This window comes from Eurosta solidaginis, chromosome 3, assembly GCF_040869045.1.
Source record: "Eurosta solidaginis isolate ZX-2024a chromosome 3, ASM4086904v1, whole genome shotgun sequence".
Classification (NCBI taxonomy): Eukaryota; Metazoa; Arthropoda; class Insecta; order Diptera; family Tephritidae; genus Eurosta; species Eurosta solidaginis.
In genome coordinates, this window is record NC_090321.1 from 251,190,881 (window position 1) to 251,209,970 (window position 19,090).

At 38.5% G+C, this 19,090-nt stretch overlaps 1 protein-coding gene across 1 annotated transcript in view; it reads right to left on the minus strand.

Moving 5' to 3' along the window:
• Positions 1–753: 753 nt before the first annotated feature.
• LOC137247075 (trypsin-2-like) overlaps positions 754–19,090 on the minus strand; it is a 190,444-nt gene continuing 172,107 nt past the window's right edge. Inside the window, exon 2 of the mRNA XM_067778142.1 lies at positions 754–918. Coding sequence (XP_067634243.1) covers positions 911–918 — 8 coding nt within the window. The 3' untranslated portion in view covers positions 754–910. The remainder of the gene's footprint in view (positions 919–19,090) is intronic.

Genomic DNA, 19,090 nt, shown 5'->3' on the forward strand with positions numbered 1-19,090 from the left:
AATAGTACTGAAAGACATTTCAATATTTTTTTTCAACTTATTTTAACATTTAGTGTGGGGTGTACATCTATTAATACTTTGATTTAAGACTGAAATATTGAATTCAAGTTGTGAGAAAGGAAAAAAGAAATAATAAATAATAAACAATAAATAAAAAAAACTTGGAGTAAGTAAAGTTTACAATGTAGTCCTCAGCAAGGTGTCAAGTTCAAAATGATTATAGCTAAGCAGATAAATTTTTAATTGTTTTTGAAATAAGTTAAGATTACGTATGGTCTGTGCAGTAGCGGGAAGAGAGTTGAAAACTTTGCGCGACGTGTACGTATAAAAACTTCTAAAGTGAGACGTCCTGGAATGAGGAATTTGTACCGACGGAAGCAGATTACTTCTTAGGTTGTAGACTTCAGAGGGAAAGCTTTCGAGGTACCCAGATCTAATAAAGACAGTTTTTAGGACTTTATATAAATAAAGATGGCGACACGGAAGTATATCCAGTCTCTGAAAGAATAACATAGAAGGAGATCTTTGGTTAGCACTGCATATTCGTGTCATAATTCCCTTTTGAATTTTTACAACTGGTGACAATTTATTAGCCGAGGCCCCACCCCAGCAGTGGATACCATTTTACAATTTCCATTGAAATACACCATAGTATACAGCCTTTAATGTGGACATAGAGCAAAGCTTTTTGAGACGATAGAAGTGATGAATAGTATATAAAAAGTATTGTTTTAATATCTGAATGTGCTCAGTCCAATTCATCCGGTTGTTAATTATAATACCTAGGTATTTGAAGCAACAGCAGGTACTCCAGCAGCAGTCGAAAAGCACAAACGACAAAGCCTAAATCCTTCAAAGGGATGCCCATCCATCTCCTACCCCAGAGTGACGACTGTCCACTCGTTCCACTTCAGAATCCTGCAATTAAGTTGTAACGGGTTAATCTGAAATATTGCTGCGATAGTTGATTACGTCAATAAAAATAATATCCGTATAGCAATTCAAGAAACAAAGGTAATGGCCAGATCGGACCTCCGAACTTGCGATGCTCCAACGTGGATGAGTGGCTATCGACCTGATATCTGCTACTTAGTGACAAAACCGTCTTACCCTTGGCGATATTAACGCACACAACCATGCCCGGCATCACGGCATCCTAGTCGACCTCAGAGGCAGGCAGCTAGTACAGGAAATAGACAATAAGACCTTTTGAACGATAAATACCGATGACACTGTCACAGCTCGCCAGATATTTCCATCGTCAGCGCAGCACTCATAAACTGCGTTGATTGTTAGCCGATGCTTACCTTTGGATTTGATTACTTACACATACTCCTTTCAATACAGCGATCGGCTGATTTCAACACCTCTGAAAAGCGGACTTTTATTTATTTCAAAAAAGCTAATTGGGAAGACTATAAAACCTTCACAAATAATCTTTTGTTGTGCCCCGTTTCCGACAAATATCCGGCAAGGCGTTTCGCAGTCATTACTTCAGCTTCGACACGCTTTATCCCGGCCGGCCGACTACTTGAAATCATATCTCATTTTCCGGATGAAGTTGCAACCCTAGCAAGAGAACGTGACCTTGCGAGACCCTCCTATGATGGATACCAACTTGGATATACGCAGTTGGTAAAGAACTGCAACCACTCTGTGGGTTTCGGTAAACTGTGCTCAATCGACGAAGCCTTGTCTAACTCGAAAAAACACAACGATGAAATATCGAAAAATTGTTTTTGGACCGATTCCAGTTTATCGCAATGAATATGATAACGCGGGCTCGAGATTATCATATTCTAATATCGGCCTCACCGATGATGTAAAAAGAGTTTTAGTAACGTAAAGGTAATTGAATACCTTAGACCATATTTTAACGAACACCAAAGTACCTTTAGCCCTATTAAATCAAGTTTCAATATGTAATTTAAAATCTAGCTTAGGGTCTATTGTAACACCTAGGTCACTGAAGTTGGTGATTGATAACATAGTCTCTAATCGCATACTCATGGGATTGGACGGTTTTCCGTGTAAAACATATGAACTTAGACTTCGGAAGGTTTATTGACATGCGGTTTTCATTACACCGTACAACTAGGCTGTTCAGATCCGACTGAGGAAGTGCTCTATCCTCTGTTGTGCAAATAGGTATAATAAAACACTTGGTAGGTCATTAATGAACAGTAGGAATATCACTGGACCAAGATGGCTACCTTGTGGAACATCAGAAGATAGATTGATAAATTTCGACCAACAGTTGTTCAATAGAACTGTTTATTTACGTTCATACAAATAAGCAGAAACCAAAAAGAGAAAGAAAGGTAAAAAGCCTAACCGGTTGAGTTTGTATAAGAGTAAATAAAATATAGCCCCTTACTATTAATTTTATTTCGGAAGAGTTGAGAGTAAAGTTCATATTCGGTCAAAGACAATGCCCCAATAGTTATGAATACACATTAGACTGGGTCGATTTATTAACCGATATCGCGCGATCGATTTTTCGATATGATTTGGGCTCAGGAAAAAAAGTTCCACTACGCATACCCATAAAAATAATTTTCGAGCCTGCGAAATTTCATCGATTTTTTAGATTTTTTATGGATTTTTTTCATTTTCAAAGCTCCAAATCATTTTTTATGTATTTTTTTCGTGTTAATTGGCAAATGCAAAATTAGTAAATGCAGTTTTTTGAATAAAAAAAAAATGTCGTTTATTGAGATTTAGAAGAATTTTGGTCGAAAAATCGACTTTTTTTTCGCAGGCTCGAAAATTATTTTTTTTTGGGTATGCGTAGTGGAACTGTTTTTCCTGAGCCCAAATCCTATCGAGAAATCGATGGCGCGATATAGGTTAACTTTCGTCCATATAAATCGACCCAACCCAATACACATACATACATATTTCCTTCTTTGTGGGCATAACATAAATTAAATGCAAAATAAGTATGAAAAACGTATTTCAGAGCTTCTAATAAACCATAATGTAGAAGCGAGAATTTGGCGGAAGCATTACGAAAAGCAATACGGTATCCTTTTTCTACAAGTGATAGCACTTTTAGAAAATGTATAGATACTGGTACTCATATAAAATACTCGCATTAAAGTATCGATACTAGTACTCATACTCAGTAGAAGGTATCGAGTATACTCCATCCTTTCGGAATTTTTAACAAAAGTGAAGTATGCAAGTAAGAAAGTTTGGACAAAACCGATCATTATATACCCATTTGTGTGATCTTGTATATATTTTAAGGATACATTTCAAGAGAAACGTCACCAACATCAATTTATTAAAAAGATTTTTTTATCGACTTATGGCATTTCAAAAAATTTTTTTCAGTTAGAAAATAGTTTTTCTAAATGGGCAAGCACTTCGAGTGTATTCTCCCATGAAAAGCTTCCCAGTGTTAATTCATCTGCCTTGCAGATGATGTTCGGAATCGGCATAAGATATGAGTTTCTCGTCTCCTCAATTCATAAGGAAAATTTTAAGTAGCACGACGCTAATTGGAAGAAAAGCTCGGCATAAATATCCTCGGATGTAAATCACGTTATGTATTTTTTATGGCATTAAAGGATTTATGGGGAGCTGAACTTAATAGAAGGAGATCAGAACGACTTTAATGTTTTTGTAATCTTTTGTTATTTGCACTATAGTATTGTTACGTGTCAAATTAGTCCAGGAGCCCACTGCAAAAAACATGTTGCATATTGTATTGAAACAAGACCAATATCACCTATTTATTTGTATTTAGGGCAACCTCAAACCGTAGACTTGCCAGGTCCTACCTTGGCAGGATCGTGGTAATTCGTAGATGAAAGGTCAATTTTCGGCGAAAATATGTTGCATAGTGTATTCAAATAAAATTTTCAAATTATGAAAGCTGGCAACGCCCCGACCTCAAAAGTACTGACTTGCCACCTCCTATCATGGAAGAAACCCTTGTCAAGTGAGTTCAAAGGACAAGGTATGCATGAACTATGTTTTATTCCGAAGTCATACTATCTCGGTTTTTTTGCGGATTCCTTCTTTGTGAGTTAAATTAAGCTCAGCAATAAAATTTTAAGAAAATTCCCCGAGCGCTTTTTGAGAAAATTGCATTTTAGTGCAACATCATGTAATATGAATTACACTGGAAGTGCAAATATTCTCCTGGCGAGATATACCCAATTCATTGGTCTAGTCGAGCACATGAAACCTGCGTACTTAGCGTTTCTAAGAGACCCTCAAATTTTGGAGTTAGGGGTCAAAAAATCCCTTTTTCATAGGTTAATTCTTATAATATTCTACAAACACAACAACAGTGTACAAACTGTTAAATTGTAAAATGGCATATATATGACTTGTACATAATTAGCATCGATGAAATGTGCAACTTATTCTTTGCACTGAATCAGGTAAATTACGCTTGGTGGACTGTTCACTACTTGATATGTTTTTGTCTCACTTTTCCACTAACTCCAGTACCTCCAGCATTATTTCAGTATTCGGGAGAAATGAATGAAAATCAGCGTTGGCAAAACTTTTGATATCTAGCGTCAACCTAGCGTGTCCCCTTCTGTTAATGTGGATATAACTGACGGTTTCTCTTTTTTATATCATCTTGGAGCCTCACTCCCACAAACATGTGGAAAGTTGGCCGAATCCATCTTGCAAAGAGTATGTAACACTTCACCAACAGAAATTCATCTAGTCTTCGATAGATACTTTCATCCATCTATCAAAGATTTTCAAAGTCAGACGCGTAAAGAATTTGACGTTACATTCACTATACGTGTTCCGCTTGAACCATGTCGAAATGACTTTGTAGGTGACTTGAAAAATTTTCGTTTTAAAGAGTGCTTTTTACATTTAATTTAAGCCTACTTTTTGGTAGCGGGCGACGATTTCTGCATATGGCGGTAGAAAAAATTATGTGTTTATTGTCCAGAATCAAAAACTCCAACAAAATTATGAAGACCTGTTATAAAGAAATAAATGTAAGGGGCGATAACCTCTGAAGAGATTTTAGTCCGAGCTTCTCTTCCAATTTGCGTCGTGCTACTCTTATCCATATCCTACAAATTGGCGGGACGGGACCTACTTGTTTAATGCCGACTCCGAACGGCATCTGCAAGGCAGGTGAGTTTTCACCGAATGCTTTTCATGGTAGAAATACACTCGGAGTGCTTGTCAAACACTGTCGAGAGGCGACCCCGCTTAGAAAAATTTTCTTCTAATTGAAAAAAATTGTTTCTTAAATTTTGATGTTTCTTTGCCCGTGACGTGAATCCAGGATTTTCAGTGTGGATTGCGGAGCACGCTACCATCACACCACGGCGGCCGCCAAATGCTTTAGGTTGTGTGAAAAATCGTGGTGGTTAATAAACTTGCATTTGAGACTAGGAAGCAGTGGGAGTTATCACTTGTTTGTGATGACCGCCAACATTCGAACAATTAGTGGTGTTTCTAGAGACAAGGTGTAGATCACTGTCGACGCTATCATCAGCAGTTCCGCCACAAGCAAGTAAGTCCATTACGGTATCAAATTTAACAAGGTTTTTCACGCACTTTTGGAGCAGAACAACTCTAGCTGTCCTTGTTGTAAGGGCACCCGCAAAGTCTACAATTGTGAGAAATTCAATCACCTAGATTCTGCAGGAAAATTAAAATTCGCCAAAGATTCGCATCTCTGCTTGAACCTCTTACGTACGGGTCACCTGAAAACTCGATGCAACAGCTCTCATGTATGCCGCATTTGTCGCCAACGTTATCATACGTTACTGAATAGCACTGCAGCCGTCACCAATATAATCGGCCCAAGTAATTTATTAAAAGTTGGTCGCATTGGCATACTGGTTATGGATCAACTGATCTGTTCGGAAATTCGCAAGGGTCCGTCAGGATCACCTATGACACATTTTGCGGGCCCGTACATATACACATTTACGGTGCAGTGAAATAACTCCCAAATGAAATAACTCCCATGAAATAACTCCCAATGAAATAAGTCCCAATAAAAATGAAATAACTCCCAAAGAAGGAAATGAAATAACTCCCAATATTTGCCAGTTATTTCATAATGAAACCACAAGTCCCAAAAAAAAAAAAAAAAAATGAAATAACTCCCAAATGAAATAAGTCCCAAAAAAATTGAATAAATCCCAAATCAAAATTTGAAATCGTATCTTTATACTATATAATCAGTTACAATGAGATTTGAAAAATACAGCAAACTATTATGTACATATGTAAAAGTTACATTTACAAGAAAACTTGAATAGTGTTGTCGAAGTAAACGTAATTTATTTTAAAAAATCGCATTTTTTATGAAATTAACATAATTTATTAAAAGTAAAAAATAAATGGAACAAGTCTGCGTAGAACACCTTTCTGCATAGGCGGCCTTCGGCCGCGCATATAAAAAATAACCCTGGGCTCCATTTTTACTAGAAATATTTTCTGCTATAAAGAAAGTATGTATTCCCAAATTAATTACGATATGTAAATTTTTCTTCGAGTTATGGCTTCCGAAACTTAGAAAGTAGCTTAGCCGTAAAAGTGGGCGTGTTCCTTAACCGATTGCGTTAATTTTTTTCGAAGCATTTCTTATAGTAAAGGCAATCTCTCTGTCGAATTTTGTTATGATAGGTTTAACTGCTTTTGATTTATGATTAGAAATATTTTTAAAATTGATTTTATCACAAATGGGTGGCGCCACGCCTGTTTTCTAAAATTTTTTCATGTTTTTATCAAGAGTCTCAATATCGGTCTACACATCAAATTTCAACATTCTAGGTGTATTATTTACTAAATCAGGTTTTTTGTGTTTTTTAAAATGTTATATATGTATATACGAGTTAAAATTTGGAGGCGGTTATATCTCGCTAATTTTTAACAGCCGTGGGAGATGAGTGCCAAGGAATGCATATACCAAATTCCAATATGATAGCTCAATATATACTCAAGTTTTCGTGTGCACTGTCATCCTCCTAATCCAGTGTGTTATGCGGATCGTGCCTATTGAACGATTTGCAGTCAGGGGATATATTCGGTTGTATTCGAACGGAGTCTTCCCGATACCGGGCCAACTCTGGAAGTATCGCCGAGCCCGCCTTGTCGGGAAGGTGGTCGGGCGAACAAGATGAACGACTTATTATCTCATTTTAATAGGGACGATGATAAGGGGAGGACTCAGTTGCAAGCGAAAGATGACAAAAACGCATTAAGCGATGCGCCGGACACGGGGAGAAAGATTAGTGGTGCTTTAGTGGTTTGAGCTGGTGGATAAAACGCAAATCCCCACGGTACCAAGTGGGCGGTTCCACGCACAAAGTTGAAGTATGGATAGCATGCGTGATGAAGTCGGAGGATATACTAATCTCGGCCTACTGTATCTCGACCTACGGAGGCAGGTCAGTTCTACATCTTCCAAATAAACAAGCAGGCGGAGGATATACTGTACACGCAACTAGGCAAAATGTCCAAGGGTATAGGCAAAAAGAAAAAAAATTTACATGCGACTCAGGAAAAGAAGATAACAATATTAACGGAGGCGAAAAGGACCTCAAGAACTTTAAAGAAAAGGGGCAGGATGGAGGATGCGGATGTCACTACGAAGGTGTTAGAAGAAGACCAACAGACAAATGGTGCTGCGATTCGCACAGAGAAACACACAACACAGCATTTACGACCCGGGAAAAGAAGTCCCGAGAAACCAATCGTAATTTGCTACAAGAGGGAGAGGCTGAAGAGGGCCTCAAACGACAGCCTTAACCCAAACGGGAAAGAGGAGGACGACGATGTCATGACGAAGGTGGTCGAGGAGCAAAAATAAACAGCCGAATGGTGCTGCGAGTTTTACAGATAAACAAAGTAAAGTGGCATCTAGCGAACCTCTTTCTAACCCTTGAGGAGGGTTCGTTTGATGTGGCGCTGATCCAAGGGTCGTGAATCTCATCGAGAGGAAAAGTTCTGTACTCACCGCGCGCGGATTTGGCGGCGCGGTTTGGCGCAAACGGAAGGAAGGGTGCGAGCTGCAGTCATGGTAAGAAAACAGCTGTATTCATATATGCTGCCTAATTATAATACTGAGGACCTCGCAGTGGTGGCCGTTGAGCAGAAGAATAAGCAGACCTTTATCCTGGTATACTGCTACATGGCCCATTATGCTGAGTGGAGAGGAGGAGATACGAATGAGAGAAGCGAATCTCTATTTTGTTACATACATACATTGTTCCAACATCCAGCAATGTTCTTGATATTACATTGAGCTCTGAATGTGATATATCAATGTATTATTGCATGGGTCTTGCTAGATCATTCTTCTCCGATCATGCGTATATCAGCTTGAGCATCCCCCTAAAGAGGGTAGAGAAGGGAGGAACGTTTAGAAACCCTAGGTCAAAAAATTTAACGAAATTATAGAAACATTTAGAAACAAAACTGGGACAACCCGAAGAGGTTGCCAAGGTGGAGCAACTGGAAGAGTCCAATGATTTCCTAACAAGGACGCTTAAATGAGCGCTTGCCCTCTAAAAGACTCAGGACAAAAGCAAAGCCGCCATGGTGAAGCAATGGGCTGAGTTTTATTAGAAGACAGGCAAAAGAAATGTTTAAACTTTATGTATGTAAAAGATTGTTGGGGTGTACGCGGAGTTTATCAACCTCTCTTTTTCATTGGATATTTACGGTGATTGTAAACCCTATCCTTTACCATGGAGTTCTTGTTTGGTGGACATGAACACAAAAAAGAACCTACTTTAAAAATTAGAGAGGTAATCCAGGCTATTAGTGCCTAGCATTACGGGAGCAATGAAAATAACCCTGACGACTGCTCTGTATGCCATTCCGCACATTCCACTAGAAGACCTGGTAGCAAAGAATACAGCATTAACAACTCCAACGAGACTCAGTGCCTCGGGGCAGCTTGAGCGCAGAACATACAGTATAGCGTCATCAACTACAGGACAAACAGACTCCCTAACTCCCTATCTGCACGTCATGGTTGCTCTTTAAGCCACAATAGAGGTCGATGTTTGGCGCAAAGGTGCTCAAATGGCGGACGAGGCAATACATGTGTACACAGGTGGTTCCAAAGTAGAACCGGGACGGGAAAAGCATACATCTACATTAGGTCCCAGGGCATATGGGAAAATATTGGAAAAAAAAGCGGATGAAATAGCTGAAAAGGGCGCATCTCATGGAGCTTGCTCCGTAGACGTCATAATTAGATTGGATGAGATTAAGAGAAAAAGAGAGGTGCACATGGTCGACCATGTTTAGGTTTTATAACCTTAGACGAACAATGTTGCTTATATCATTGAAAAGAGAGGACTGTAGACTCACGAGTGATATTCTGACTGGATACTAGTTTCTGGTGTCACAGTTAAATTAAGCTCGGTCAGTGATAGCACTGATGTAAGAAGTGCGGATTGGAGAAGGAAACGATCGAAGACGTTATGAGATCGTGCCCTGTGATTGCCAGGCTACAACACCAGCTATTAGGAGTGATACAGTTGTCAGATCTAGAAGCCGCAAGTGGCGTAGGTCCTGGAAAACTACTAGTATTTGCAAATAGGCCGGGGTTATTTAATAACATAAGTCCTGGTGTTTGATAGAGTTTTTCAGTTTGGCCATTAAATATACTTCAGGTAACACTACGGTCTATGTGAGGTAATCATGGACCGGCCAGTCAATCCTAATCTAAACCTTATTGAGCACTGCCTTCCATATGTTCTACAGTGCTGAGATTTTGCATAGACAACATAATTGCAGAGTCCCTAGGTCTCTAAAAAACTGCAGATTTTTTAACCACCCTAATATGTATATGTATTTTCACAGTTGAACTTGTTATTGATACCATGATCGTATATTTAATGATTAAATACGGAAATACACATATCCCACTTATTAAGTTCTATTTTTTCCCAAAGTAATTATCAGATCTATTGTATACTACCATAAAACCAAAGTAAATACGGAAAAGTACACGCACCCCACTAATTAAGTTCCATTTGTTCCCAAACTAGTCATGTGGTCTATTGTATACTGCCATAAAACCAAAGTAAATACGGAAAAATACACGTACCCCACTAATTAAGTTCCATATGTTCCCAAACTAATCATGTGATCTATTGTATACTGCCATAAAACCAGAGTTGGAACACTGCTCGAAGATAAGTGGGTTAATATAATTAACATCTGGTGTTAAGTATAAGTGAGACGTTAATTTGTTACAGATTTAAGGGTCTGTGCATCTTTCACATATAAATAAAATTTAATGATTACTAGACGATTTTTATAGGAGTTTAGAAATTCAGTGGTACAATGGGTTTAAACTGATATCTGCACAAACAACGCGACTTTAGAATGCCTGCAGATAGTTGATCCAGACCTTCAAAAACATGAAGATACAAGGTTGAAGGCGGAAAAATACTTCAACGATGCGACGAGTCGTAAAAATAACCATAAGACGCTACCAGCAGAGAAGGTGGTGACGGCTCTCGAAAGCCTGAAATCAACGGCAAAATCCACTGCGTTAGCGCAGTGGCGGGAAATATGTAGGCACAAACAGCTCAATCGCGCTGCGAGTCTTACAGATAAACCATTGAGCACAGTAAAGTGGCCACGGAGGATATCAGGGGAGTTTTTTTGATGTAGCTCTGATACACGAGCCATGGTCTTCATTTTGCGGAAAGGTTTCTGTATTCAGCGCGCGTGTGCTACGTTTAGTATGCAAATACTGAAATCAGGTTTAAAGCTGCAGTCATGGTGATAAAACAACATGAGAAAGACTAGGGCAACCAACAGAGGTTATCTATCATCGTATAGAGGTTAGAGGAGTGCAGCAACGTGTTATCAAAAGCGCTAATAGCTGCGTACAACATAACTTGTCCTCTTAGAAGATTCAAGGAAAAATACAGCCGCCATGACAAAGTAAGGATATGGCTCAGGGCGGTTTACCACTGCTTCTCATGCGCATTTCCCTGCGCTCCCTTTCGGCACGCGTCAATCGCGTCATCACTAGAAATGCCATTTTACTCACCGCAGTCCAATATTGTATGACTCAGCATACCAAGGAAACTAAATTCCTAATGAAAGTCTTCTCTTCAAAAACTCTCGATCCAAAAATCGTTCGCTGCGAAATTGAGGGCAATAAAATATCACGTGTTCTGATTTTTCCAATTCGGTTGGACAGTGTGGACAGAAATGATCCTCCTCTATCCTAGGCCTATGTAGATCCTCCTCTATCCTACGCCTATGTAGATACCCTTTGTAACCACCGTGCCCATTCAATATCTACATGGAGTGGTAGTTTAGGTCACGATGCTTCCGCTCGAACCATTCTAGTACATTCCGAACTAATATGAAGGTTCAGCGCCCTTTCCGTGATTCTTGCCACTTAACTAATATTCGTGGCCTTGCGCTTTTGTTGTCATTTTCAAATGGTCGGCCGATTACAATGCCATACAGATCGGCTTTTCGAGATAAAACTAGGATTGCGTCGTCGGACACCGATCGATAAACAAATGCTATTCGTATAGCAGTAATACGGTAGGCTGCTAGTATATATTTTTGGTCATTTTATGTCCGTTCCAAACAGGTGCTGCAGATAATATTATCGAGCTGGTTACCTTGGATAAAAGCTGAAGGATAGCTTCGCCTACGCCGCAGACGTTGGGCTTTATTCCCGTTATGGCTCCACTAACTCTAGATACTTTCTCCCCCATCGCCTTTAAGTGCTACTTTATAGTTAGTTTTGAGTCAATGTTTACTCTTAAATATTTCAAGAAAGGTTTTGACTTTATTTTATAATCTCCTATGATAACTTACTCGTCCAAAGTCCGCTTTTAGGTCACCAACATCACTTTTGTCTTACTGCTAGTCTTTCCCAGCCACATGTTCGTCAGCCATTTCTTTATTCTTCACACGGCGTCATTACATAATTCCAGTTTCGTGGCCATTGTCATATATCATAGCGTTGGCCCTAGAAGAGATACCGAAAGGACACCGCCAGTGATGTTGTGTTTTCTTGGTCCCTCATCCGTAGCATGGCGGCCACCGTGGTTTGATGGTAGCGTGCTCCGCCTACCACACCGTATGCCCTGGGTTCACACCTCGGGCAAAGCAACATCAAAATTTTAGAAATAAGGTTTTCAATTAGAAGAAAATTTTTCTAAGTGGGGTCGTCCCTCGGCAGTGTTTGGCAAGCGCTCCGGGTGTATTTCTGCCATGAAAGACTCTCAGTGCAGATGCCGTTCTGAGTCGGCATAAAACATGTAGGTCCCGTCCGGCCAATTTGTAGGGAAAATCAAGAGAGGCACGAAGCAAATTGGAAGAGAAACTCGGCCTTAGATCTCCTCGTATGTTATCGCGCCTTACATTTATTTTTATTCATCTCTAGCAAAGAGGAGTCCGCTGTCGCTAAAATAAAAAAAATAAATAAACCAATGTAAGGCGCGATAACCTCCGAAGAGATTTTAGGCAGAGCTTCGTTTCCAATTTTGGAATATGGGCGTGGCACCACCCAGATTTAGAAGAAGGAAATTTGGAAGTTATAAAAAGCCGTTAAAGATATTTCATTGAAATTTGGCAGAGACTCTATTCTTACCAAATTATAAAGGCTGATATCAAGATAATCAAAATCAGTTAAAGGCCAACTCACTTTTCCTAAAGGTCTAACCTTAACAAAGTTCGCAATAAATCTTTGGTATTTAACTACATTTGACTGATATTCTACATCAGTGGTATGGTACTTAGGCAAAAATTGAAAATGGACATGACCGTCCCCTTTTTTTGTTAGGATTTCCAAAATAATTTTAATGGCATAAGTAGAACAAAAATCTCCCGCTCTGAACGAAATTTGGCATAAACATTTTTTTCATAGCTAAAACTGTTTGCTCTGAAAATGAGCGAAATCGCCTGAAAGGCACTCCTGCTTTTTAAACGGTTTTATTTAGATTGATTTGACAGGCTGGTTGGACAGGCAGCACTTTTTTGTAATTGAAATTTAAGTAACTTCCCGATAAGCTACAAGCTTGAAACTTCGAATATAGTTCAGAACCCGAAGACAATGCAATAATAAGAAAAACAATCGCCGCTAGGTGGCTCAAGGATGGAGATATTCACAAAAATAGTATTTGTGGTTTGGCTCATATTTGGAACACATAATACGTACAAGAATGGAAAGCGACCTATGAAAAAATCCCCGATAGGTGGCGCAAGGATTGAGATATTCACAAAAATCGTATTTGTGGTCCGATTTGGCTCATATTTGGAAAACATAATACTTACAAGAATGGAAAGCGACCTATGAAAAAAATCCCCGCTAGGTGGCTCAAGGATGGAGATATTCACAAAAATCGTATTTGTTGTCCGATTTGGAACGTACAAGAATGGAAAGCGACCTATGAAAAAAAATCCCCGCTAGGTGGCTCATGGATCGATATATTCACAAAAATCGTATTTGTGGTCCGATTTGGAATACATAATACGTACAAGAATGGAAAACGACCTTTGAAAAAAATCCCCGCTAGGTGGCGCAAGGATCGAGATATTCACAAAAATCGTATTTGTGGTCCGATTTGGCTCATATTTGGAAAACATAATACGTACAAGAATGGAAAGCGACCTATGAAAAAAATCCCCGCTAGGTGGCTCAAGGATGGAGATATTCACAAAAATCGTATTTGTGGTCCGATTTGGAACACATAATACGTACAAGAATGGAAAGTGGCCTTTGAAAAAAAATCCCCGCTAGATGGCGCAAGGATCGAGATATTCGCAAAAATCGTATTTGTGGTCCGATTTGGCTTATATTTGGAACACACAATACAAACAAGAATAGAAAGCGACCTTTGAAAAAAATCGCCGCTAGGTGGCGCAAGGATCGACATATTCAAAAAATCGTATTTGGGGTCCGATTTGGCTCATAGTTGGAACACATAATACAAATGTACATGAATAGAAAGCGGCCTGTGAAAAAATCGCCGCCAGGTGTCGCAAGGATCGAGATAATCAAAAACATCGTATTTGTGGCCCGATTTGGTCCATATTTCGAACAAATAATACATACATGAATAGAAAGCGACCTATGATGTCCGATTTGGCTCATATTTGGAACAAATATTACATACAGTCCGGTAGAAGTGACAACAGAATATTTTGGAGTTGGAGGAGGGACAAGCATACGCGGCGCAGAGTCAAGTAAAGTCTTTGGAAGTATTATACATTGAGGACTTAGATTATAAAAAATTGTTAGGAAAGAGCCCTTGTAACAATGAGTCACTAAATAAACTAAATAGAATGAGAAATAATAGGCAATTAAATAAAGACTAAAGTCTTGAAAATAAAATAATTAAAAAAAAAAATTTAAGTTAAACGGTTTTATTGAAAACAATACTTATATGAAGTAATAATAACACTGAAAGCTAGGAAATAATTAGGGAGGTCAGACATATAAATAAAAGCGTTGGACGCGTAAAATTTCTATTAATAATCATAAGTAAGACCAACTGAACCTTAATCAGGTTATGCTACGCCTCACATTTTTAAAAATTTCACGCGCCCAACGCTTTTATTTAATTGTCTGATCAACGCCCTAGATTGATTAGGAGTGTGATGACTAGTACCTAGGACCTACCTAACTATTTTGTAGCTTTTAGTATTTATATTAATTATTTTATTTTTACTCTTATCCAAATACTTTTAAGGCCATAAGTCGACCAAAAATCTCCCCACTATTTGCTTTGAAAATGAGCGAAATCGCCTGAAAGCCACTCCTACTTCTTATACACAGTTGTGCAGAGCTCACAGAGTATATTAACTTTGAGTGGATAACTGTTGGTTGTACAGGTATAAAGGAATCGAGATAGATATAGACTTCCATATATCAAAATCATCAATATCGAAAAAAATGTGATTGAACCATGTCCGTCCGTCCGTCCGTTAACACGATAACTTGAGTAAATTTGCAGGTATCTTGATGAAATTTGGAATGTAGGTTCCTGGGCACTTATCTCAGATCGTTATTTAAAATGAACGATATCGGACTATAACCACGCCCACTTTTTCGATATCGAAAATTTCGAAAAACGGAAAAAGTGCGATAATTCATTACCAAAGACGGATAAAGCGATTAAACATGGTAGGTGAATTGAACTTATGACGCAAAATAGAAAATTAGTAAAATTTTGGACAATGGGCGTGGCACCGCCCACTTTAAATAGAAAGTAATTTAAAAGTATTGCAAGCTGTAATTTAGCAGTCGTTGAAGATATCATGATGAAATTTGGCAGGAACCTTACTCCTATTACTATATGTATGCTTAATAAAAATTAGAAAAATCGGAGAACGACCACGCCCACTTTAAAAAAAAGTTTTTTTTAAGTCAAATTTTAACAAAAAATTTTATATCTTTACAGTATATATGTAAATTATGTCAACGTTCAACTCCAGTAATGACATGGTCCAACAAAGTACAAAAATAAAAGAAAATTTCAAAATTGGAGTGGCTCCGCCCTTTTTCATTTAATTTGTCTTGGATACTTTTAATGCCATAAGTCGAACAAAAATTTACCAATCCTTGTGAAATTTGGTAGGGGCTTAGATTCAAGGACGATAACTGTTTTCTGTGAAAAAGGGCCAAATCGGTTGAAGCCACGCCCAGTTTTTATACACAGTCGACCGTCTGTCCTTCCGCTCGGCCGTTAACACGATAACTTGAGCAAAAATCGTTATACATATCTTAACTAAACTTAGTTCACGTACTTATCTGAACTCTCTTTGTATTGGTATAAAAAATGGCCGAAATCCGACTATGACCACGCCCACTTTTTCGATATCGAAAATTACGAAAAATGAAAAAATTGCCATAATTCTATACCAAATATGAAAAAAGGGATGAAACATGGTAATTGGATTGGTTTATTGACGCAAAATATAACTTTAGAAAAAAACTTTGAAAATGGGTGTGACACCTACCATATTAAGTAGAAGAAAATTTAAAAGTTCTGCAGGGCGAAATCAAAAGCCCAAGGAATTTTCGCAGGAATACTGTTCGTGGTATTACATATATAAATAAATTAGCTGTACCCGACAGATGTTGTTCTGGGTCACCCTGGTCTACATTTTAGTCGATATCTCGAAAACGCCTTCACATATACAACTAACATCACTACCTTTTAAAACCCTCATTAATACATTTAACTTGATACCCATATCGTACAAACACATTCTAGAGTCACCCCTGGTCCACTTTTATGGCGATATCCCGAAATGGCCTCCACCTATAGAACTATGTTTCACTCCCTTTTAAAATACTCATTAACACCTTTCATTTGATACCCATGCCATACAAACACATTCCAGGGTTACCCTAGGTTCATTTCATTCAAATCTATAAATCTTATAAAATGAAGTCGCTAAATGCCATGTATGCACATAACTTCACACAGAATACTCCGATTTTAAAACGGTTTTTTGCATTTGAAAGCTTAGCTACGTGAGATAGTACAGTTAATATAATTTGAAGGTATATATTATAGGGGCGTGGCAAATTGCCGAAATGTAGCATAAAATCATAAAATTTTTGTTTACATAGCTATAACTCATAAACGGATGGATGGATTTCAAAAATTCTACTTTTCAGTAAAAGTATTTATTTATTATTATTTATTTAAATACTTGATTCCTTTCTTATATCAGCCAAATTGTTTAAACAAAAGTAACATTTTTATCAAAAAATGCGTATGTGTGTTTGTTTGCTGTGAACTGTCCGCGCTAATTGCTTTTGAGTGAGGCTTGATGCGACACATACATACGTACATATATAGCATTCGCTGCGTTATTTAACTTCGGGCGTAGGTTTATAGGTATGTATGGATGTACATCACTATATACGGATGAACATATTTGGCTGAAAATTGGTGGAGGAGTAGTTTAGAACCAGGAGACAGGCATAGGCTAACTTTTATCCCGTTCTGGATAGGGTCTTGAGATCAAAACGTGGACGTGGGTAATCCTGGGATATGTTTGTACAATATGGGTATCGAATGAGTACAAAAAGACGGGGTATTTTTCGTACCCGCGGGTAACTAGGTCCTGAGATATAAGCGAAAACGTGGACGCGGGTACCCCTAGAATGTGTTTATAGAATATGGATAACGAATGAAAGCTGTTGATGAGTGCTTTAGTACAGGGTAGTTTTCATACCTATTGGTGACTAGGGTCTCGAGATTGAGGCCAAAACGTGGCCCGGGTACCCCTAGAATGTGTTAATAGAATATGGATAACGAATGAAAGCTGTTGATGAGCCCTTTAGTACAGGGTAGTTTTCAAACCTATTTGTGAAGGGTCTCGAGATATAGGCCAAAACGTGCATCAGGGTAACACTAGGATGTGTTTTTACATTATGGGTATCAAATTGAAACTGTGGATGAATGCTTTAGTACAGAGTAATTTTTATACCGCTGGGTGACTAGGGTCTCAAGATATGGGCAAAACCTGGACCGGGTAACCCCTAGAATGTGTGTGTAATATGGATATCAAATGAAAGTTGTTGCTGAGAGTTTTGAAGTAATTTTCATTGTGATATTCGATTTAGTTGAATTAACCTGGAAAAACTCATAAATGTGCTTGCGAAGCCGAAATAAAGACATGAATTAATAATACCAACATAACTATTTACATACGTCCTATTCGATTTGCCTGGCAATAAGGGATGAAGAAGAATGGGAAAAACTTTAGAGAAGAGAAAAGAGAGAAGGAGACTGAGAAAGAGATAGAGTGAGACGAAAATAGAGATAGATGAAGCGAAAATACGGAGGGAGGAGTGAATAAAATGATTAAGAAAAAGTGAGGAGGGGGGGGGGGGGGGGCAGAGCTAGAAGGAAAAAGCTTATTAAAATGTATGGAGATAGACCAAATTTAGGGCAGAACAACGGCAAATTTAGGGTCTGCTAGTATTCATATATACATAAGTTTAACCAGTATATACTATAAAACTTAATATTTAGTAACCTGTTAACTTAATCGTAAGCCGAAGGCCTTGGCAGCCAGGGCTTTAGTTTTTAAGTGGAATGTTTATTTATTTATTTATAGTTGTTTCTCTTTTAAATAAATAAATAAATAAAATATGATACGATAATGATAAACTCATCAATACCATATCGCACCCTAATTAACAAAGGCCATGTCCAACACACATGCAATAACCAAACCAACAAGTAACAACAACATGCACAGCTGGGTATTTTATATTCGCTTTCATGCGAACTTAGACTTTCTTATTTGTTTTTCGTACAAATTGAAAAAACTTGTATCTAAAATTTAGATGTTGCTTTACCCGGGGCGTGAACCCAGAATCCTTGTTAGGCGGAGCATGCTAACATCACACCGTGGCGGTCGCTAAAATAGCTACCAATTTTCTGAGCAGGTAAGCAGGTGTGCCAAAGTTTGTATCATTATCTGCATCCAGTTCGCGGTTTTCAAAAAGGATTTCAGTGCACATTAATCAGTGCACACAGCTTCCTTTTATTTTGACCTCTGGCTTCAGGTTCTTTATTGACAACTGGTCTTGAGGTTGCCCCAGTCTTCCTGCGACATATTTCGGGAATGTATTCGAGTTTGTCGTCTTAGGGTTTATTAAGGTCTAAGGTTTGAATTTCATACATATATGGTCTGAAAAGGATGGTTTGCCAACGACTTTCAATGTGTATCCTGATATACGATGCTCAGACCTCAATGTGATATCAAGCACATTACTGGACGTTGGCCCAGCATATGAAGAAACGTTACCCCTGTAAGCCACCTGTTGACTACTCTGTATAAAATAATCCCCTCGCTATATGCTGTGATGCACATTCGCATTTGCGTCCATGACAAGCAGGCCTCTGCACCGTTCTTGATAAACAACCCTTTGGAACTCTACTTGCGTGCTGCAATGGCCCATAACGAGATCCGCCACTACGCATATGTCCTTGTCAGTTGTCGCTAATTTCAGGTTCTCGAGGTCCTTTTCTACGTCCACTGCTTTTAGCGTATTAGGGTTATTGTCCTTACGACTCCCCTTTCCATGAACATTTTCCCTAGCTATGAGTGCAACGCATCC